The 24,092-nt window shown below is 35.9% G+C and overlaps 1 protein-coding gene across 4 annotated transcripts in view; it reads right to left on the reverse strand.

Annotated features, from left to right (window-relative positions):
• Nucleotides 1-24,092, reverse strand: part of ARMC2 (armadillo repeat containing 2) — a 68,002-nt gene that overhangs the window by 21,027 nt on the left and 22,883 nt on the right. For 3 of the 4 annotated variants that reach the window (XM_056343691.1, XM_056343692.1, XM_056343690.1), the window contains 7 exons: nt 22,290-22,360; nt 18,488-18,580; nt 16,134-16,312; nt 14,794-14,896; nt 11,579-11,799; nt 6,681-6,826; nt 4,312-4,411 (listed from right to left, as the gene is read on the reverse strand). In XM_056343691.1, coding sequence (XP_056199666.1) covers nt 4,312-4,411; nt 6,681-6,826; nt 11,579-11,799; nt 14,794-14,896; nt 16,134-16,312; nt 18,488-18,580; nt 22,290-22,360 — 913 coding nt within the window. The remainder of the gene's footprint in view (nt 1-4,311; nt 4,412-6,680; nt 6,827-11,578; nt 11,800-14,793; nt 14,897-16,133; nt 16,313-18,487; nt 18,581-22,289; nt 22,361-24,092) is intronic. The other variant, XM_056343693.1, reaches the window with a different exon arrangement.

Consider the following 24,092-nt stretch of genomic DNA (forward strand, 5'->3'; position numbering starts at 1 on the left):
AAGTCCATATGGTTCTGTGCTGGGACCTGTTGTGTTCAACTTACCCATAAACAACACGGAAAAGTGGGTGACAGCAGTGATAGGCAAGAGTTTGCTGATGACACAAACATATTCAAAGTAGCAAAGATGAAGGCTGAAGAGCAGAAGAAGGACTGGTAGTCAGCTGGTCATAAAATAGCAGAAGAAATTTAAATGCAGATAAACATGAAATGACGTGTGTAGAAAAACACAGAACAGACATACCTTCAGGTATAAAACTACAGCCTTTGAACCAACCTGGAGAGCAATCTTGGGGTTAACAACAGATTCCTCATGAGGGTTTAATGCTCACAGGAGGTCAAGAAAGCAAATAAAATATTGGGAATTATTGGGAAATAAACTTACGCAGGCATGCAAATCTACCATATGGCCCCATCTTAATTGCCAGCATGTTCTGGTTTCCTCATCTCAAAAAAAAAAAATACAGGAATAAGGATTGTAAAAAGTTCTGAGAAAAACAACATGGATGCACAATGGTATGGAATAGCCTCTGTACCAGAAAGGACAAAGTAAGCAAGGATTCTTCAGCCTGGAAAAGAGGTAACTCGAAGAGGCTATGATAAAAGTCTAGAAAGTCAGGGGTGGTGTGAAATGAATGATGGGATTAAATATTCACTGATGATAAGTCTAGAAAGTCAGGGGTGGTGTGAAATGAATGACAGGATTAAATATTCACTGACTTTTCAATACAAGAACCAGAACGTATCAAGTAAAGACAATAAAGGCCAAATTCAAAACAAGCAAAAGTAATTACTTGTGCAATGAGTAGTCGCTATGGCAACTCCTTGCCAATGGATGTTCAACATATTAGAAGTTTATACGGGGTAGAGGGGAGACTGTAAAATGTCATGGAAAAGAAGTCAACTGAGTTTTATTTCATACACAGAGAACCACAGCTGGCTGAGGAAGCTTCCAAACTGCAAAGAGCTAGAGGTTTGGTAAGTGTACATAGAAAGTATCATATATGGTTGGTCTGTGTTTACTGTTCTCTAGGCATCTGATTTTCATCATTGCCAAGTATGGATAGTAGGCTGGATGAACCTTTCATGTGACCCAGTGTAATTATTCTTTTCCTGAATAGGCAACTGCTGCATCCAGTGATGTTAGCTACTTAACAAATGTTTCCTAATTAAAAAAGTAGGCTGCATTAAAGTATAATGGGACTTCTCTATACAACAGGCACAAGATTTCTTCTATGCAAATTTTAGTATCACACTCTGTGCTTGTGCACTTCGGATTGAAAACAGACTCCTAACTGTACCCTGATAAAAGATTATATGGAAGTTGGCAGGGCCCCAGTTACCAAAAGGTAATGCCTGGTAATGCCTGACTTACCGACAGAAGTTACTGCCCTATTTAAGCAATCTCCCTGCCGCAAAAACGTGGCCTCCTTGTGACTTATGACGTTAACCACAGCCTGAGAAAGTCATCCTTTATATAGCTTATCTGAAGAACTTGGAGATGATAATGATATGGGAAAGGGGAACAGCATCTTGTTAAACAATTTCTGGAGATGGGCAAAAGCCTATAATGCTGACTAGAAACAGAAGCATGCAAAAATCATCCTGCAAGATAGAGGATCTACAAGAACACTTCTCACAGCTTTCATGGCATATGGCAGCCACCAAGGACTTTTTTGTTACTCCACACAAGTAAGTTCCAAAAGCAACCACGAGTGAAGTCCAACAGAACATGTACTTCAAACATGTAGAAGAGCACAGCTGAATTCCCCAGTCCTACCTTGCAGATCCAGCTTTTCCAATCTTCTGAACTCCTCTCCTTACCTAAGACTATGACACATGGATTTTAATAAGTCTTGCCAACTCAATTTCCCCACAAGTCTTTCTCACAGAGTTAAATTAATACTCCCATTCCTTCTGACTCTTTTACCCAAGAGAGAAAACGAGCTGAGAAAAAAAAAAGAGCTAGAACTGCAGTGTGGTGAAAAGAACAGCGACTATTTAGATGGCAGTTGTGGAATTCAGTGTGTGGAGTGGCAGCAAGCCATTAATCCTACTTCCAGTGCTCACATTTTTATTTTCACAATATTTAATGCTTTTTTTTAAAAGTCAAAGTTACAAAAACACATGAGAAAGTCTAAAAGCTCAGGGTTTTTTCCCCAGCATGTTTCTAGCTGCCATGACTGCCAGCAAAAAACCCTGATCCCACAAAATTTGCAACATGAAAATTCAGAGAACACACATACTTCCTTTCTTAACTTATCAGATCTTAGTCCGAAGGATTTTTAATGCTTTGAGTTAATACTGATTTATCTACCTCTTCACTTCTTCCCACAGCAGACAATTTTACTCACACTGCTATTACTTGTTTTCTTTTCAACACATACCAACTCACACTGTAACTCAGTAGCTGTCAGCTTTTTAAAAGAAAGATTAGCAGTGCCAACTACACTTCAGGAAAAACATATGCACTCCTCACAGCTCAAGTGTTTATTATATACTACAGAAAAAGTGGTACACTACATTATCTATGTCCCTTTTCTGCACGGCTTCACTAAGCCGACAACTGACAGTTGCATGCTTGTTTAAAAACTGCTGTAAGAATCATTATTTTGAAGACAATGCATATATAATCATCACATAATAACTAAGTTTTTTAAAGATAAACTATTTCTTTAATAATTTGTATTTTGATAAAACAACTGACAGTTTAACACAAAAAGCAATACTAAACTTGTGAAGACAGACATACCTTAGAATCGCTTAATAAAGTAGACAAATGAGAAGTTAAATTCTGAACATTACCTGACAACAAACAATTTGAATTTATATATGAACCTACAATTCGTTATGACACAAAGCTATTATCTCAGGAGCCTAGAAAAGTTCCCCTTAAAATTACAGATGAAGATTGAGAGGAAGATGTTACTCGATTTAAACTCCTTAATCCCAGTCCCATCATTTGTTGAATTTTTAATACAGTGCTCACAAGGAAAAATAACTACAGATCTAGTAAAATATAATTTAATATTTCTCCTATTATTTACACAGCATTTACATAGTGTTTTACTGAAATGTCTTTGAAGACTATACAATGAAAGAGCAACCTGAACCTAGAAATACTCAGTTATGCCGCAGAAATATTCATCAACATTTAGGAGAATAGAAACGACTTAATCTTTATTCCTCTTCCATGTGTATTATCACAGAAAACAGGGATGCAGGTAAACAGCAACAGGAAAGGGAGAAATTATTTTTGCATTTGGCAAAGTAAAGAATAGATTGTTCAGTGCAACTGATCTGGTTACCTTCATTAACTGCCTCTAACAATAGCGGCACGAAAGATCTCCTTTCAACCGTTCTCCAGGAATTACTAACTTTGGGACAAATTGTATAGAATAGATAAATATCCTCAAACTAGTTTAGATGCTGGAGCAGCCAAAAAAGTTCATTACTTTTAAGAGTAAACTTAATGTGACTTAATGTTCTGTATTTTGAAACCTTGTTCCACCTTTGAACATCTATGCTTGACACAAAAATTATTTTCTTCTTAAATGTTACCTGAGAGAGCAATTTGCCATACATGGGACACTCCACTCCTAGCAACATAGCGATCTTTAAAACTGTGATCCTGCACCAAAGATCCAGAGCCTGGTGCTCCAGTGAAGGTAGAAAAGAACACTATGATACAGCAGGACAATACAGCAACACCTGACCTCTGCAGTTCTAATTAAGCTGGTAGCAAATATACTCCTATAATTTTACTTTGTAATACAAGGCATTTTGACAAACTCTAAACATCTGTTGCTAGGTGAATGTCCCAAATGCGGTATTCCAGGCATACTGTTTTCTCTGGTAGAGCAGCAAGAGATTCGGATACCTCATACAGTTATCAAGGAACAAATTTTCCTCTGCTTTCCAATTGCTTAACTCTGGAAAACTCACACTTCTTTTGCAGGGGAGAAAGGTAGGAGAAATCCCAACAATTTCCTACTATCAAATAGTCAAATGAACTATTTGCTTTTAAAAGTATTTTTTTAAAACTTAGAAAAAATAATTACGTACTCAAAGGACCGTTTCTACACATGCAAAGGGTAGACAAGTTAATCAACTATCTGTCCACTGTATTGCTTTGAATTTTTAATCTAAATGATTTCATTTGAATTATTTACTACTTAGAAATGCTGTCAACCATTTAAAATTTTTATTTGCTAAATGCATAAAAGTAGGTCACTGAAAACAAGCTTATAACAATAATACACAGGCACATCAGAGGATTAATATATAAAAATCAAGAGATGAAAAAACTGACCTGCTGCTTCTGGTGTTTGTTTAGTAGGGCTAAAAATAAGATGTAACATCTGGAGCAGTCTGCTAAAGCTGCACAGAAGTCATTGTAGGAAGAAAGTTTGCTACGAAGGTACAAAAACAAAACACAAATGAATGAAATCATATTTTTCCACGAAAGACTTTTAAAAAAAATCACTCTGCTTTTGACTCTCAGAGCTGCATTTTCAAACGAAATGAATGCCAATACTCTGAGTCCTGGTAAAGGCATAAGCAGTTACATAAGAGCACAACAGAAGCCTAGCTATCCTTGCCACAGTAAATTACAGGAAGAAGCAAACGTAAGGAGCTCCCTAACCTGCTTGCCATATGGGCACAATATGCTAACACTAGCACTTCTTAGTGTTAAATGGGACAACTGTAATTTCAAGATGACATGGGGAGTCAGACAGGAGAGGAAATAAAGGGTCCCTTCCTAACGCACGTCTAGTAGAGCAGCACTAACACTAACCAGCAACAGCACTAACAGTACATATCTCACCAACAAACAGAGAGAATGAACCTTCTTGCAGTTGTGATTTTATCCCTGCATATTCCCTAACATCTGCTTCAGTCCTACAGTGCCCACCTTGAGCATTACAAAAACAGAGAATTGGACATATGGACCATACATTTGGTCATACCAGAAATACTGCAATAACAGAACAAACTATGATATGCTGTTAATTCCCATGTAGTCACCAGCAAATATCTGTGTTGATGTTCAATTGCAACCAGCTACAGTAAGATTTACAGACTAAGAGAAATTAATAATCTGAATAGATTGAACATACTCTCTACAAAGAAGCTGCCTAAAGTTACCGACTTTGAGAAAAGAATAATCATTCTGTAGTACTAGAAGACAAAAGAAAACTCAAATCTGTGCTCTGTACTGCACAGCATGATTTTTTTTGGGGGGTGACTGTAACTTCCAGGAAGCTAGTTAAATTGATTTTATGGCTAATTTGTATTCCCCAGAGGATGCAGTTCACTAAACTTAAGAAAAAAACCTGAAGCAGTAGCAAACTTTAAATAAGACAAATTACTTTTGCTCCATATTGAATTCTAGATCAAGTAAATGTCCTTGTCAGAATAACAGTGTAAGCATTGATTACATTTAATTACAAACCCATTAGCCCACTTTTCACGGTATTTTCCAAGTAAAAGAAATGTTCTCTCCTCAGAAGAAGTAAATATGCTCAAAGTGCTGTAATCATTGCTCAAACACAACTCATGTTTAGGAACAATATTAGAAAGACATATGCGGACAGGGTGGCATGGAACTGAGGAAGCTCACATGCTTTACAGGTAACACAAGCAGCAAAGGGCCAGATTGGCCTGTTTTTGGCTGTGGAGAGGAAAGAATGACAGTCCCTCAGGTAGCTGCTCTTCAAAGCACAACCCCATCTCATCTAGAAAGGAGAACGTGATGGGTAATTTGGAGGGGCTGAACAGGAAGCGCAGTCCATAGCAGAATCTCAATGAACGTGGAGCCACAGGCAACATGACCCAATACAACAGCAAAGCAGCAGTGGCAAATATTTCATCCATAATAGCATTCATAAATTCTGCTTATAACCAACTCCTTAAATTACCAGAAGTTGATTTCACAACTTCTTAAAAATCCTTGAACTGTTTGCAAGTCCACTTAGCACTGGATACTGCAAGCTGGTGCTTGGTAACTGAGAGATTTTTGACTGAGAAACTACTGAGACTGCCAAAAAGATCTTTCGGGGTGATTCACACATACTGATCTCCCTCTAAAAAATACATCTTGGGAAGCAGCCACTGAGCTGCTCATAAAACTCAGATTCTTTCAGCACTTCCATCTGCACACTCAAGCCATGATCCCACAGATTAATCTCCTCAAACACTCTGTGACAGCTCAAAACAATGAACACTGGTCATATTTTCTCTCTTTTGTATTTTATTTCACAATACACAGTCCCCAATATAACTTAGGCTTGTGTAATTTCTCTCATTCATTTCTTAAAAACATGGTCTAAAACAGGATTAATAAATACTTAATAATTTATGCAGCTTTAAAATACAAGAGATGGTACTTAAAAAACCTCAATCAGAATCTGTGGGATCAAACAATGATACAATCCAACAAAATATTTTTCACAGAGACAATGAATCCAAGTTTGTATGGGTACAATTAAACAATTTGTCAGTATGAATAAAGACACAATTATCATACAAAATCATTAAAAACTACACAGAGCTTTTAAAAAAACACAATTCAATGTAAATCTTCCAATTTCAGTGCTTGATCCTGCCCTCTCTGAGGTCACTTGAAGCAGTAACACTGACCTGACTGCACACAGAAACAGCACCATGTTCGATACATACCTGAATATCCTGACAATATAGGTGCATACATCCTTATCATCCATACGCTGCTCTAGCGCCACGCAGAGCTCTGAGACCGCACCGCTGTGCATCAGCAGGCGTCTTGCTGGAGGTAAGTCAGCCAAGTTTCGCAATGTAGCTGTCAGCTGCATATAGAATATTCAAAGACTTATTAATCACATTTACAGCAGAACCCACCCTGTTTTGAAAATTTAATAAAGCTCAGATCACATTTATAATGTCTGTGACAGTCTGAATGCCCTGTTAACGTTCTGCGAGTATCTATCAACCAATAAATTATAACAGGAAATGTCTAAGTAACAGAACTGTATATACTGAAATAACTGTTTGAAAATGAAAGATTAATAGTGGTCTTTGCCTGCACATAAGCACCTCCTTTGAGGGAAACATGGTCTTTTGTATGTTTTAAGATCTTGTACACATGTATACAATCATACACCAAATGGAAATTAGGTGAAATGATGTGGATAAAGTGATTTTTTGCATATTGTCTGATTTTGCAGATTTAAGTCTTACAAATTAATACTGGTACATAATACATATTTTGACAATAACTACAAGTTGCAAACAAAGATGAAATAATTTAAAAAAACAAAAATATTTTTGTTGAAAAATATTGAAGTTAATCAAGAGCAAGAGAACTCCACTATTCAAACAGTATAAAAATGGAAAACTTAAGTCCTCAAGTTTATTTTGGAGAAACTAAAGTATGTTCAGAAGATACTGTTCTATTTCAAGGAGTTTTAAGCATGAAATATCTATCACTTGTAGATACGCAAAATTAATCAACTATCTCATATCTGAAATGTTCTGGTTCTCTTCCAAGGTAAAAGTATTCAAGTGTCAAGGTCAGGCAGGCAATGACATTTAAGTTAACTGTTGATCTAAACCAGAACTTACTATAAAATTAATGCAAAGTCATTTAATCCTATGCCAATATGGGAATTCTTCAAATTTTCCTTATTCTAAGAGTAGGGTATTTAAGTTCAATTTGGTTTTAAATGTAGTGTGACAAGGCATAAAGAATATCGGTTCAAGTTGCTTGTAATCACAAAAAGCTCTAGAAATTAAGTATTTTATCACTAATTGGACTGCTTGTCCAGTGATATGTAATTGCTAATTTTAAAGGAAAAATCTGACAAAGAGCAGGGTAAGTTGTTGTGTTTGAGGAGCTTTTGCTCATAGGATTCTATGCACTACTCTGTCCATCCTCCAGCAGCTTTCAAATTTGCTGTCCTATTTTGACAAATTTGACAAAAGTGTACGTCTTCAGTTACCACACGATGTTCTGTAATGGAACAATAGGAGAGGGAACAATATGTTAGAATGGAGAAGCAAGGTACAGAGGGGAAAAAGTTATTTGATAATGTGAATGTGATCTATGAATGGATTTAAATTCAGCACTAAATATGAAATCTACACTATGTTCAGAATAAACAGAAAGTGAACCTGTGGATGCCATTTGCTTCATATTGCTCATATTTCAAGACGACAGCTGGAGGTTTTTGTTATTTTAAGTAAACAACTCCAAAAAATACATTCCTAGATCTGTATTCTGTCACAAGTCACAATGCTTCAAAAATCAACACGATACTGGAGAAATATGTTAAAATAAAAATATTCTGATCAATTACTTTGCTATTTAAAAGTTCTGGTGGAAAAATTCCTGCCAAATGGAATAGACACAGAAGACTCCATTCAGCACTCCCATACAAGATGTTCACAGTCAGTCTAGGATGATGTCCTGGTTTCGGCTGGAATAGTTAATTTCTTCTCAGTAGCTGGTACAATGCTGTGTTTTGGATTTAGTATTTGTTGAGCTCTAGCTAAACTTCACAATGAAGGAAAGGATGGACAAACCACATATTAAAAGTCTTGTTGAAACCCAAACCAGGGCTTTCACTGCAGCAAAAAGACTTAGGTATTAGATGATGAAAAAAGTAAAAATCTTTATCGATAGATAATGGTGCAGAGGTCCTCAAAAAGAGAGTAAAATTTTTCACTGCTTGAGACAGATGTTCAAAATCCTCCCAGCAGTAAATGCTATTAATTGTGTGAGACATCCTCACACAAAGACAGGCTGGAAAGGAAAAGCAATGTAAAATAACGTATACACTTAAGTGTGCAAGACAATGAAACTCAGAAGTTCACAGAAGTATATATCCAGAAAAGAACAGTTAGTACACAAGTGACATTTGAAGAATACAAATTAAAAGATAAAAGAAGCTAGCCAGACAGCAGATGAATTCAAGAGATATTCCGATTGCTTCAAGCAGACACCATGATTCAGGGAGAAATGCGTAACTATTGGCGCTAGCAGTCCCCACCAGCCCTACTCCTTATGTTGCCATGTGAAAGATCAAATTCACCCAAACAGAAAATTTTACAGCAGACAAATGCTATTTTAAAAGAAGATGACATTTATGTGCTTTTCAATTAAGTAACATGGAGTACTTGTTAAATCTTTACAGGGACACTTCAAAAGCCTTGGCTTTTGAGTAAGCATTACCATATTTCATATAAATATAATCAGACTATTAGGGGAAGCAACATAAAATGAGTCAAAGATGTCCTCTGTTTAATGTCCTCTATTAAGAAAAAAAAAATTACAAACATTTTTATGCTTGTATTGTGGGATTTCTGCATAAAATCCATTGTGTAACAACGAATAAAGCAGAGAGACTTTATTCCCACAAAAAGGATCTGGCAAGATTATGTATAACACTGCCATCTGGTGATTGCGCAATTATATGGTTAAATAGGAATAGCTGGTCTCAGTTAACTGAAATACTTCAGTTATCAGGATTAAGAGATGGCAGAGCTTCCCTCAGAGACCACTGTGACCATTTACAGTGTTTTTCTCCTCCAATATAATTTGTTCTCTATTCCTGATGACTTGTATTTATTCATTTTTTCTGTATGTCACTGGACATTTGATTTTTGCTGCAAGTTAAAGTATGCCACAAAAAATTCCTTTAATCTGAAGAACATGGATCACAGAAGAAACTTTCTTTGATGCTATGTCCCTGAAAACAGAAATATTCCTGTGTCTACGATGATCACATGGAAGAAATGGTGCACATTGACGTACTTTTGTTGAATAAACTGATACAAGAAAGTTGCACAGGAATTCCATAGCAACAGGAATTATTACTTTTCTCAAGAAGAAGAAAAATTAAGTCTGTACTACCATAGAAAAGAATACAAACAAGTGAAACAGCAACCTCAGTAAGAGACAGTTGTCAGTGTTGGTATTTCCACAAAATACTCGAGGCCTTCTTAGAAAACAGCCAGTCTATTCAAACTGTACAAAATAGTTCTCCTATACTTCCAACCACAGTGAAAACAGCAGAGATAACGACCAAAATAAAGTGTAAAACGTAACTTTTTCCTTTCACACATTTGCAAACTAGACGCTTGAGGTAAAGAAAATAAATGTATTCACATACAAATAATGGAAGAAAAAACATTTCTGCCAAGTTGTGAAGAAGTTTAGACAGCCAGTCAAACAGCTGAGAACAATCTGATTCATTAGTTTTATTACTTAGACATCATTTGTTATTTTTAAATGCCCTAACTGGCAAAAATTCTTTTTATATCTATTTAACATACGTTTCCATCTCTTTCTACTCAACAGGATTCCCATTACATGTAATACATGACTAATGCCAACAGCATCCAGCAAATGTCAGTAATATGCTTTGCTTTTAACCATCCCCTTCCTGCTCTCAAAAGGATATTTTAAAACTATACAGACATGAAAAGAAATATACAGGACATGTATCTCTTATTTAGCTTTTAAAATGCCTACTTACAACATAAACGTCCACTCACTGAAATGCTGCACAGCTTCCATACATGAAGCATCATACTCTTACTTCATCTAAGCTTACTTTTCTTATAGTTCAGGTGTTTCAAGTCACTGCCTATCACCTTGCAAATTACTGAAAACAGAATCTGTTCTGGACTCCCAGTCCCCCCTCCATACTTTTCAAGAGGGGATTTCTAACTAAACTGATAGCCTAAGGCAGCACTGCAGTAGTATCAGGATTTACAAAGTCTAACCAGCAGCATTCAAGGAAAATATGGTCATTAAAATCTTGGTTACATGCAGACCAGGAAAAAGGCTTGAAAATCCCATATACAATTCTTGTATAACACAAAACAGCAGAGATTACTTTAGAATTGTTTTGGAGTATTCACAGCACCACAAGAAAGCTAACACTCCCAATTCTAAAGATAGAAGTGTATAAAAGAGAATTTTGTGATTCATATAGGAACTTAATGACAGGACCAGATAGGAAAGAAAATAGGAACACGGCAAGTACAAAATATCCAGTTTCATCATATATTCTCCCAGTCCTTAGCAATTTGCCACTTGGGACTTCCTTAGCCAAATATAAGTATTAAGTCAGATCATTTCATTCAGTGCTTCGTAGCACCTACCAATCCACTTATGTCAGTATCAAGATCATACAAGCTGTTCTGGAGAGACAAACCTTATAGCTCCACTAAAATAAACCAACAAAAATCAGTTAATAGTAATGTGATGATGTAAGTTATTTGTTCTTCATAACTTCAAGTAGTATGAAACCCCTTGCTTGTAAGCTAGTAAAGAATTAAAGAGATCTGGCATAACTAGTAGAGAAACTTAGTGTAAATACGACTTCAGAAATTTGTCCAATATATTTTCTTATGACCTACCTAAATGACCTAAAATTTAGGTCCTGAACAACTTAATGTAAACTTCTTAAAAATAAGTCTATTCAAATATAGGTAAAACCTCTGTCATTGGAACACAGGGTTAGCTTATCTCCTCTAATTAAATTAATTTGTTCTTGAAGTGTGTACTTTTAGACATAAATGTAAATGCTAACCTGGACTAATAGGTGGCCCAAGTTGAAGAAATATGTGTCATTTTCTTTTATATTATTAATGTGCTTCATTATTTGCAGCAACATTTCAACAGCTCCTTTGTTGACCATTTCATTAAGTAGTACTGCATTTCCAGACATGAATTTTATAGCTCCCATGCAATACAGGAGAGCTTCATTATTTTTTAGTAGATCTTCAGTTCTCAGGACCTCCAACAAGCAATCTAAAAGGAAAATCATTATTCAGTAAGCCCAATATCAACATTTATATTTGATACAGTCCAGTCATTGAAGAGAGTAACAACTGAGGGGAAAAACCTCAGATCGAGCTCTTACATTTCTAATAAGTAGGCTAGAAAAATTGGGTATTGTATTGAAACCAAGAAACAATTATCGATGAATAAGTGAATGGGCCTCACTTTTCTTGTCCAAGGCTTCAAGAACCAGCACCAGTTGTAAACACATAGCAGTAACCATTGAAATCCTCAGTCACAATTTGCAAAAGTGATTGTGTGTGCCTGGAATTTTGTGTGCTAAACTTGAGACATTCTGAAGAGGGTTATTTGCACTGCTTCCTTAAAAATCAAATGTCTTAAACCAGCTCAAATGGAGCACTAAAAAGCACAGGTGCCGAATTCAGATCTCATATTTGAAGTCTGTTAGTAGCCTTTTCAGATTTACTTTTTATGTAGGTAAAGTTCCTGTAAAAGTTTTGCTTTATGTTACCACTGTCAGATATCTGAAATGTTAAAATTAACAGTTGTTAGTGCAACCACAGTGTATCTTTCACAGTCAAATTAAGACATTCTGAATTTGGTGGGTGTTAACTTAAATCACTAATCCTAACCAATTTTACACTTGTCAATTTCTAGTAACTGATTGAAACCAGTATTTACTTCTGCTCCCCGTGTTCCATCCAATTAAATAAAAACATTTTCCCGTCCCTTGTACTGGGCACTGGTGAGGCTGCACCTCGAATCCTGTGTTCGGTTTTGGGCCCCTCGCTGCAAGAGGGACATGGAGGTGCTGGAGCGTGTCCAGAGATGGGCAACAGGGCTGGGGAAGGGTCTAGAGAGAAAGTCTTATGAGGAGCAGCTGAGGGAACTGGGGTTGTTTAGCCGGGAGAAAAGGAGGCTCAGGGGGATCTTACTGCCCTCTACAACTGCCTGAAAGGAGGCTGTAGTGAGCTGGGTGTTGGTCTCTTCTCCCAGAGCACTAGCAACAGGGTAAGTTTAAATGGCCTGAAGTTATACCAGGGGAGGTTTAGATTGGATATTAGGAAAAATTTCTTCACTGAAAGGGTGGTCAAGCATTGGAGCAGGCTGCCCAGGGAGGTGGTGGAATCACCATCCCTGGAGGTGTTTAAAAAATGCATAGACGTGGTGCTTGGTGATATGGTTTAGTGACTTGGCAGTCCTGGGTTAACGGTTAGACTTGATGATCCCAAAGGTCTTTTTCCAACCTAAATGATTCTATAATTCTATATGGGTGTATATGGATGAAGTATACACACTTTAGACTCTTGCTCAAACTCTCACCCTCACAAACTGTCTAGCAGTCACCTAAACCAGTTGGGTTGTGGCAATGTGAGAAATGAGTTTCAGGTCCTTGCTCTGCTCAGTATCAAACAGAGTCTCGAACACTAGCTGTCTATTTTGGGATGAACAGTTAGTTTATTTCTTTTACTGGAGCTGCTCCACTGCACATAAATAGTTCACAGGTCCAGAGGAAGAAAAAGAAATGGAATATATAACCCAGTGACTGCAACAAGAATCTGGGTGATTATATTGATAACCTATGTCCATGTCACCCAGCCTGGATAAGGTGGGTCCAAAACATAAGAATGAATAAACAAACAAACAAACAAATCCCTACCAAAAATGTTCTTTCCTTCACTAGTTTTTAAAAATACAGGGAAAGAAAAGCAAGTGAAAGAGAAGCGAGTGACGATGGAAATGAGAGCAAAAACCCCAATACTTACACAGACATAGCCACTCAACTTGTCCAGATTTTTCTATGATGCTAATTTCTACAAAGTTTTAGTTTTCAGTGTCTGAAGTCAATTGAGCAATCTGAGATACTGTCTTTTTTTTTGAGTCCTTTCCTGTTGATCATACTATTGGAAAGGCTTATCTGGTCTTTATTTCTGACAACACTCACATACTAAACTTTAAGACCGTGAAAACTCTCATCTATTTAAGCAGATATACACATACGCTTTAAATTATGCATACGCAATAAATGCTTGCAAGGTCAAGGCCTACATTAATAAAACACAATGAAGTGTTAACGAAAGGAATGACCATCAATCTATACTGAGTATCATTCACACGCTGTCATTTTCTTCATATTTCTCATACTTTCAAGGTGTGTATAGATGGCACAAATACAGTTACAATCACAAAAGAGATCTTAGAGCCGTTGCTGACAATTCTCCAACACCATCGGCTCAATATGCAGCAGCAGCTAAAAAAGCCAATGATTGTTCTCAATATCCTTCCTGACAATGGCCAACAACACAGACAGCATTATTTCACTTCTATGAAATCTGGTGCAGACACATCTTGACTTCTGTAGTCAGTTTTGTTCTGTACATCTCAAGAAGGATCTGGAGCCAGAGAAGGTACAGAGAAGAGCTACTAAAACAACTGAGAGAATGACACAATACCCTTTCAAAGAGATGCTTCAGTCTGAAGAGAAGACAGAGATACGTGAGATGACTGCGGTTTAAAAAATCATTAAAGTAGAGGGTAAGCTGACTAGAAACTCTTACAAATCCTGCAAAACTACAAGCAGAAGCATAATGAAAAGTAGATAGGTGTAAAAGAGCAGACAGAGAACTTCTGGAACTTGTTGCTCTATGAGACTGTAAAGGCAGACAGAATCAGAAAGTTCAAAAAGAAATTCAGCAAATTAATGAACAAAAGATCTATAAACCAAGACCAAAAAGGATTAGGCAGGGATGCACCATCTAATGTCCCTAATGGAATGTAACAATTCTGGATGCTGGGGTAGTACAGGGGAAATGGATCACAAAAAACATGTAGGCTTCCATGCCCTCCCTAAACAGCATTCCCTATCACTACAGAATACCGGACTAGATGGACCTAGGCAATTTTTAGTGCATGACTAAGTTAACTCAGAATGTTTCTTGAAAGATGATCAATCTAACTACGGAATTTCAACATCTAACATATACACAAGAATAGAATACATACCCAATAATTTATCACTTTGAATGAGGTAATCATTTTTTTCATTCTTGCAAATTTTAAATGCAAGCTTGCAAACACTGAGAAGATTATTCCTATCCACTTTCATCTGCAAAGTAAAAGACATAAAAATCACAACTAAAATCTACATACAAAAATGCACCATAACACTTTACAAGTACAGACACCATGGCAAACTACTAAATTCCAGCTGAAACCCTCACAGTACACTGAGCCAACCAAAAAAGTTTGTAGAATGAATGGATTCTGTAACTAGCTACTTGAAGCTCTATTTAGCAAACTGTGCTGACTGACTTCAAAACGACAGATGATGTATAAACTTATTATGTATTTTCTGAATGTAGCATATCAGTAACTTGCACTTTTTTTATCTAATTCTCTCTTACAAAGAAATTCTGCACAGGATTCGCTGGTTTGGCATCTATGGCCATACCACAAAGAACTCCAGTACCACAGTACATGTCATAATGAAAATTATTCTCAAATATCAGAAAACAACATCTTATGGTGGTCACTGAGAGATCATGAAAAGGAAGTAAAAGTATTAAAAATACAGTAAGAAATCTCTTCCTTTCCTCTGCATTTCAAGGGCAATTTCTTCTCTTGTTCATGATTTTTAAAAGATTCCACAGAAAAATGTCTGTAATAAACTTATTTTTAATAAGCACCACTTCACATCTATGTAGTATCTGAACATATGATTATATCTTCTGATCACAATAACATACACTACTTTAAAGAAGAATTCTCTCTCCCAATGCACACACACAAATTACTGTCTACAACACAATGCTAGCTGGTATTTCACCAGTCCATACATAAGAAGCTGAACAAATAGGTTCAAATGCACCAACTTAATGGAGAATTTTAACCAGAAATACTAGAGAAAGAGATCTTTCAAAAAAAACCTGTTTTGGCATTTTCAGATACAGCTGTTTAAAAAGGTCAATAGGTTATTCAGAAACTAAGCTTCATTTTGATGTGTAATGTTTAAAATTATTGTTTTGTTTAAATCCTTGCATATGCATCCCAGTTCAGGACACTGTCTCTCTTCCATGCCTAAGCAGTATTCCTGCCACCATATATCATCTACCCTATTTTGTGCCCCTCCTTCCTCTCCCAGACTTAATATCTCTGTAGAAAATAGGTTCCAACAAGTGCTGATCTGGATGAATGGGAGAATAATAACTGTGTGGTACAAAACTGGGCTTAGGAAAGGGTTAGTTTAGACACAATATACAAGTATGAAATGAAAAATTAAATGCAAGTTGTAATTCACAATTTTGAGCTTCACATTCTACCAAACAGCATTTTAAAACACTTACAGCCAGAATAATCTTTGCCAGCTTCAGGCAAAGTGGATCTGAATCAATGTCTACAAGTTTATATAATGTCTTCAGAAGCACACTTCTTCTTTTAAATCTTTTTCCAAGCATATTTCCTTCATTCAAGGCTTGATAGAGCTTGGTGCAAGCCAGACAAAGTTTTTCTACATTGTCTTCTACTTCAAGGAGGTGGAGAAGGAGGGAAAAAAAAATAATTAGTAGTGCCACCCTTTCCAGAACATCTCAATAGGCAAAGATACAGGAGAACAAAAGAAAGAACAGCTTGCACAACAAAAATTAAGGCACCCAATAAATCTCTTAAAAAGGTAACGCGATCCTCAGAAACAGTTTCATTCTACTCCTTCAAAAAGAAGAGACTCAAGCCAAGAAATCACAGAGCCAAAATAATACCTGGAAAAAAAAAAAAAAGCTGAAATGAAACTCCCCTTAATGCTTTAATAATCAGATTGACCAAATGTCTACCAGGAAACTGTGAATCTGAATATATTCTTTAAAGAATTCCACCAAACATTACATGAAAAAACAGACAGTTAAGGAATATTTTTCTTCCCATATGCATAACCCAATATATCAAACCTTGCTGGGATTAAGAACAAGTGAATATTTGAGTCGACTGTTGGCCTATTGACAAAAAAGCCATCTACCTCCTAACCTGAGTCCCTCAAACACTATTTTAAAAATACGAAAATAAAACCTGCAGCAAATTATTACAAAATCTTCATTTCAACACAATGAAATCCTGTACATTTACTTTAGAGGGAAAGGGAAAAGTGTTGATTATTTTAAAAATTCAGGCATTAGGGGTTTGAGTTTTTTCTTTTCTTACATTTGCTTTTGTCTATAAGGTGACATTGATAAAAGCACCATATAAATCCATCAAAACTGCCTGTATAAACTCTGCATTTACTCAAAATGTACTTCACAGCTGGAACAGTCACATTCAAGTAGGCAAAGCACTTGTGATGAAATAGGACAGGAAGTGATGACAAAAAACCATTATGTCTAAGGCCCCAAACCTCTAGGCGAATTCAAGGACCCAAGTCTCATGCTGAGCAGCACCTGGAATCTCTCAATTTGCAATCATCATACTCAAGAAACAGCAATGACTATTACATTCCTACTCCAATCATGACAGAAAATTTAACAAAATTTAGCATGATTCTAAATCCTCTGCTCCAGTAAGCAGTGAAACAGGAGTGGCAAGAAACCGACATTGAAAGGTCTCCATTCCATTTCATCAAAATTAATAAGAACAACAAAAATTCTTCATCACTCATCCCATGGGACGTTTTTTGAAGCGTATCCCTCCCTTGAGTACTGGAACGTTACAAAATAAAGTATTTGCTTCTCCAGAAAAAGAGACTTTGGTTTTGTCATAGAACAATCATCTCAAGTGCACAATATTCATAAGATTTCAGTCAATAATTAAGTTCCAGGTTAAACTTCAGATTTGTTTTTGAATGGGAAGTTTTCTGCAAATATTTTTGGGGGTGAAAGCGGAAGAAAAAGGCTTTCTATTAACAAAAAAAGAAAACTCCTAAATGTGACCTAAATGCATGTACAGGGAATTAGCTGAAAGCTATGAAGTAAGTGATGGCACACAGTATTAAAACTTACTGAATTATCAACAGACCCACTCAAAACATTAAAATTATGGAATTCTAATATTCATTTTGATAGGAAAAACTGCAATACTTTCTATATTCCCACCTTACGAATAAATACAATGCCTATAGAAATCAACTAAAGCACCTTTTGAATGAAACATTAAAATGGATTTCAGAGTTCAATCTTTCAAGAGATACTTAATTTACTCAATTTTGCTTCAGTATTGTGGGTCATTACATACTTTTCTGAGACATTTAGCACTCTAAAATGGAATTTTTCATTAAGATTTCCTTAAGTTTTCTAAAATTAATTGAGACCATCAGTACAGTCTATGCTTAAAACAGTGAATCCGTGCAGCACTTCAGTCTTAAAATTATTACCTCATCACTGACTGTTAAGCTGACAGAGCTATGTTGTTTAAATAACGTAATTTAATCAGACAAGATCTTTGCGAAACCAGTATTTTTATTTAACAGAATCAAAGAATGGATGAGGTTGGAAGGGACCCCTGGAGGCCATCTGGTCCAACCCCCATGCTCAAGCAGGGCCACCTAGAGACAGCTGCCCAGGCCAGTTTTACACTGCAAAGTCACTGAACACATGAAAGCATAAAAGGCTACGTAGTCCAACTACTGTTACTCCTCTGTAGTAAATACAAATGAGCCCCATGTTTCCTGCAGGAAACAGTACAGAAAACACCCCCTTTCAAGAACAGTGTTACCCACCTTTTTCCAGTTCATGCAGAATTGGTAAAATTTTTTTATGCCAGAAGATTTCTTCCTCTTCTGATTCATTTATTCTTGTTTCATCCTCTAAGCCTTCAAAATACATTCAAAACAAAAGTACATATTCAATGAAGGCTTCAACTTCTACACAAATAAACAGCTACAAATACTTTATTCATCAGTCAGAAAAAAAATCTGAAAATGTCACTTTTTGCTATATTGTGGGTTATTCTACCTATTCAAGCTTTTGGTTTTATTTACATTTTCTCAAAAACAAAAGTTTTAAACAAAAGTAGATGGATAAATGTTTGGAAACTCAAAGCTGTGCTGTAAAGCCAGATTTGGTTTTGTTTGCTGACATTAATATTTTATTTGATCGCTGAATTGGAAGATAATGACTACTTTTACATCAACATTTAGCCCTGTGTTCATGTGACAGCTTATTCCATGTTAAAAAATATCCATACTACACACAATCCTCTAGGATTGTACAATTTTATCTATTACACATGCACAGTATTACACTAAGCTTGGTTAACTGACTCTGGTCAGTTAGGGAAAATGGTCTTACTAGTTAGGAAATCCTGTTAGCAATTCTAACCACTTTAAGCAATTAGTTTTGAAAACTTCTCAGCTAAATTTTTGTAAAATGCATGTTTCCGTCCTATTCTTTGTTACAGTAAACAATTTCTCACACGGCATTTTGGGAAATAAACAGCAAACTACAAATATCTTAAAGATGTTGATGTTTTGCCTCCAGTTAACATGTCAGAAACCTTGAAGGCAACCAGTTCCCAGTTTTCTTGGCCACCCACAACCAGTTTCCTCCAGTGACTTGAGAAAGAGCTACTGTTCATTATCAGAAACCTTGTCCACTTCAAAAAGATAAGTTTTTAAAAATACTTCAGCTTTTTTAATACTTTGCTTCGAAAAGACAAAAAAAACCCTATCAGCATACATCAAGCTAAAAACTGGTAGACTTAAAAATCAGCGGTCTGAAATTCTTCTGGAAACAAGACTGAGAGCATGTATCTGTTTTCAGACTGGAGATGGGAGTTGGTGAAACACGGTTTATTAAAAAATGGATTCCAGGATTGACTTTCACATGGTTGCAGTATCATTGGGAACTATTCTGACTTGCTGAACAACCTTTTCACATTCACCTGGCACTATGGTCTTGACCATTGGCTCACTACAGCTGAACAGACAGAGTCTCTGCGCAACTTGAGTTTTAAAGGATCTAACAATTGCTTACAAGGTGCACGTAGGCATATTTTTAGAGTTCAAGTTAAGGTTAAGCTCCTTCTCTTGCAGGCAACCATTTTGTTCTTATAAAGTTGGGGTTTGGTTGGTTGGTTGTTGTTTTTTTTAAATAGGAAAATAAAAGTCATGCAACTCCACCAAATAACACAAAGAAAGCCATTAAGATTAGAATAAATACTTAAGTTGCAGATTTGTCAGAAAGTGTCTGCTACTGTTCATTACTAGCTCCTGCATTTAAAATGACAATGTAAATTCTTAACATAATCGCTATCAAACACAAAAACCACTGTACTACATGAGAATACTGATATTGAGAGGTTTGTATCATGAGAACAGTATCTCATACCTTAAAATAACTACAGCCTGCTGAGCATTACCTGGAACAGTGAAACAATTAAAAATTCCTGACTATTTGAAAACATTGCTCTCTAAAAATATTCCAGACTCCTTTTTTCTAATCTGCATTAGCTTTAACTGTCTACCTATATTTTACACAGAATGTATCTATCAGTTATACCTATTTCAACACGTGCTGCTATCATAAGTAATATACTGGTGTGTCAATACAACAACTATGTATCGTTGGCATGTGCATATATACATATTAGTATAAGAACACATTATTAGGTAATATTATTATCACCTCTTTTGCAGACCTTTTTTATTTTCTAGATCAAATGAGTTAACAGTCTTACTTAGATCGATGAGTAGCTTAACTAATAAAACACTATGCAGCATTTGCAATGAAGTGAAAGTTCAGCTCCAGGTAATGTAAGAGCACAGCTGAAATGAGAACACTAGAATAGTCTGCACCGTTCCTTCCTGTCAAAAAACCCACATACTGACTTAATTATTTCTTTTCTTTCCAAGTCATAGCTACCTCTCTAAAACTGAAAGATGGGACCGACTTTCTAACTACACACATGCTTAACTTTATTAAGCAAGAAATAAATAGTTAATGTATGCATCTGCAGATATGACCAAACTTTCCACTAGAAAAAAAAAGACATTCAATTTTTAGTTCAGAACAAAAAGAACTGATTTTTTTGTGCCACTCTGCTGCACTTGTCTCACATTCATCAGAAAAATGTAACGACCTGAAAGACACAATGGCATATTTTTTTAAACAAGTATCTCTTGTAACTAGGAAAAAAAAGAGATAATCAGCTTTTACTAATTGATATTAATCCTAGTAATAAGAATGAACAGGAATTATGATTATAAAGGAAAGCAACATTAATAAATTGTAAACTTGCACATGTCTCAGTCCTGGTAGATTTTTAAGGTGCTGATGAAAAGTTACACACTAGCTGTATTTAAAATATTGCAGAAGCTGTCTTGAACTTTCTGATTGAGTGGATTACAGTTCAACAGCAAAAATACTCAAGCAAAAGAATTCAGCAAGTTCAAGTTCATTGTCTCAGTTTTTCATAGGTCTTAACCACAGCTTTGCATTCTGGTCAAAAAAAAAAATCACTAATCAGTCTACATTTATTGGTTGCTGTTTTTAGCATGTAAATACAAGAGCCTTAGCAACACCGTTCTTTCAAAAGCTGTGTACTGCCTGACTTACCACGTTTAGTCTTTTCATGGAATACTGAGTGGCTACGAACATATCAATATTAAAAAAAGTCTACCTCCTCTCTAAAAATGTGAAAGTATAAGCACAAACCAGAAAACAGAAATAATCTGTAAGTGAACGCTCCCCCCAGGAGCCCACGATAGAGAAGAAATGATTGAGAATTCCCACTGCTATCACACTTTTCATTCTGGGATTAAAGGTGAAGTATGCACAAACTAAGAAAGCTACATAATGTTAAAAAGAATAGATATAAAAAGAAACAATCCTAATAACACACATCATTTTTTCAACAGCACAAATAAATTAAAAGGCTTATAAACAAGAGAAAATACAGTCCCACAGAATACTAACTCCCATGACATAGTAAATACTGTCAGCTCCTCTGAAGGAAATGAAAGCAGAGCTCATTACAGCCTTTGCCAGAATGATCCAGAATAATGCAACTTCTCAGTTCTAGAAAAATAGTAGTAAAGCATAATAATAGCAGAGTAGAAACTTCAGGTTTCCATACCAGACTCAAATATGCACTTGCCATGTATGAAACATGCCAGCTATGAGGAAATATTAATCAGAATCTGTTATGTATAATTAGCAAAATGCATCCCTACAGGGCAATCAGAATCTGTATCTTCAGCTAATACAGCTTGGCATAGCTTTATTAGTTTCTGTGCAACCATGCCAGTTTACAAAAAGTGATGGGCAAACAAGGTGTTAATAGATTGACAAATTCTTAAGGCTACATATGGGAAAAACAAGAGAGAATATATCAACACATTTTTAGAGTGAAGTTCCCTGAATATTGTTTCTATTTACTAGTAACAGCAACAACAACAAAACCCCAAACCATTTAAAAAATTACAAATATTGTTCAAAGAATAAAGAATAAAACCATCTCAGAATCACAAAAAATAAATTATTTCTATTTGACTGTTTTGATTGAAATGCCTTATGAAGTACCTGTTACTCTTCTCTTCCAGCCTGTACTCCTTGGCCGTGATGAACTTGTGCCAGGCTTTTTCATCTGGTCACTGAAAGATATAGTATAGACACGTGCCAAGTGTATCAGAATACAGTGCTCAAAATGCTTCTTTCTTCATATGCACTCAGTATGAGATCTGTATATTGATAACTAAGTGGAAAAGATTATAACTTATTTTAGTAAGTTAGTAGGTTATCTGCTCCTCAAAATTGACATATAAATACAACTTTCTCCACTGTGCATTACAGAAAGCCCCTTCAGAAATACTGACATATTTACACCACAAGAGGTCACCATTACGGAACACAAAACCTAAAGAATTGCCACTTGTACAGTGACCCTCAAAGCTGAACCCAACTAAACTCAGCAAGAGCCAATTTTTATTTTATCACCAGTGTCATTAACTGAATATAAACTCAACTACCCTAAAACTCCATTCACATCCATTCACAAGGACAGTGCTTTCTTCTGATAGAATTAACACTTTTAAAAGATGTAATGACAAGATTTTTCAAAGAAACAAGCACTTTAGTAACCTTTAATGTAAACATCATAATTTCCAGGTCTGCCTGTGAACTATTGCTAACTGTGCAGTGGTCACTAGTTCTGTTAGTACAAGAAACATGTATGTTGTCATTTCTTTGTAAAGCAACAGTGAGTAATGCCATAATTCCTGATGATTGTATTAGTCTTTCCTTGCCCAGAGGGAACTACTACATACATCTGTGATAAATCTATTCTGTTTGCCTAGCTACACACTCAAGCAGCACTGATCTAAAGGAAACATACAAGTTAAAGACTCCTTTTGCTATTAAACAGGAATATTTCCTCCTTTAAATTCTTTACTAAAGACAAAGGTCTTAATATGTTTTCCATTCTCAGTGTATGTTTAATTTAACACTTCTTACTGCATTTAAAGTACACGTACCAGTACAATCTAATCTCCTAAAGTTCCTTCTAAAGACAACAGTAGTGTGTTAGCAGTGTTATTTCAATTTTTTTAACCTGTTAATGTAGTTGCTACAAGGCTTAAAGCTAAACTGTTTAAGTGCTTTGCTGGATTGGTGCCTACATCCTATCTGCCACTCCAGACAGAAGATGTAAGTCATCCTATCAACAGATGGAGACAGAATAAAAGACAAAGCTCTTGTAAGATCACTTCCCTACAAAGGGGACTGGATAGCTCACTGTGATCAGTCAAAAATTTCCAAGCAATCACATTACAGAGGAACACTTGCTTCATTATGGCTAACAGTGAATAACACTTTCTTTTTACAGCATGAGGATTTAAATGCTCCAAAATCCAAATGCTTACACAAACTATCCTGAAATCATTTCAGCTCATATATGGCAATTCCTACTCCTCTGGGGAAAGAGTGCTTCAAAAAAATAAAATAAAAATAGACAAGTGCTTACATCTCTAAGACTGACATCTGTAAGAAACAGAATTTCTAAGCACACATTAAATACAGTCCAATGTCTTAAAAGAAATCAAAATTTGGTTCCATTTATGTGAATACCTTGTCGGGCAAACTTTATAAATTTAAGAAATGACTCTATGAGGTTCAGCCATCTCTGAAGTCAAGGCTATAACCTGAAAGGACACTGGATAAGCAAGACAACAACAACTTCAGTCACCTAATACAAACCCAGCTATGTTCAGAAATCAGTATCTTTAGAATTATATGTAGGCATGATGATACTATCTGCCTATATGAATATGGATGTTTCAGTTTGCTTTCCTCAGAAAAAGAGTTTTTGTAACTATATCCTGTCTGTGC

This window comes from Falco biarmicus, chromosome 6 (assembly GCF_023638135.1).
Source record: "Falco biarmicus isolate bFalBia1 chromosome 6, bFalBia1.pri, whole genome shotgun sequence".
In the NCBI taxonomy this organism is placed as follows: Eukaryota; Metazoa; Chordata; class Aves; order Falconiformes; family Falconidae; genus Falco; species Falco biarmicus.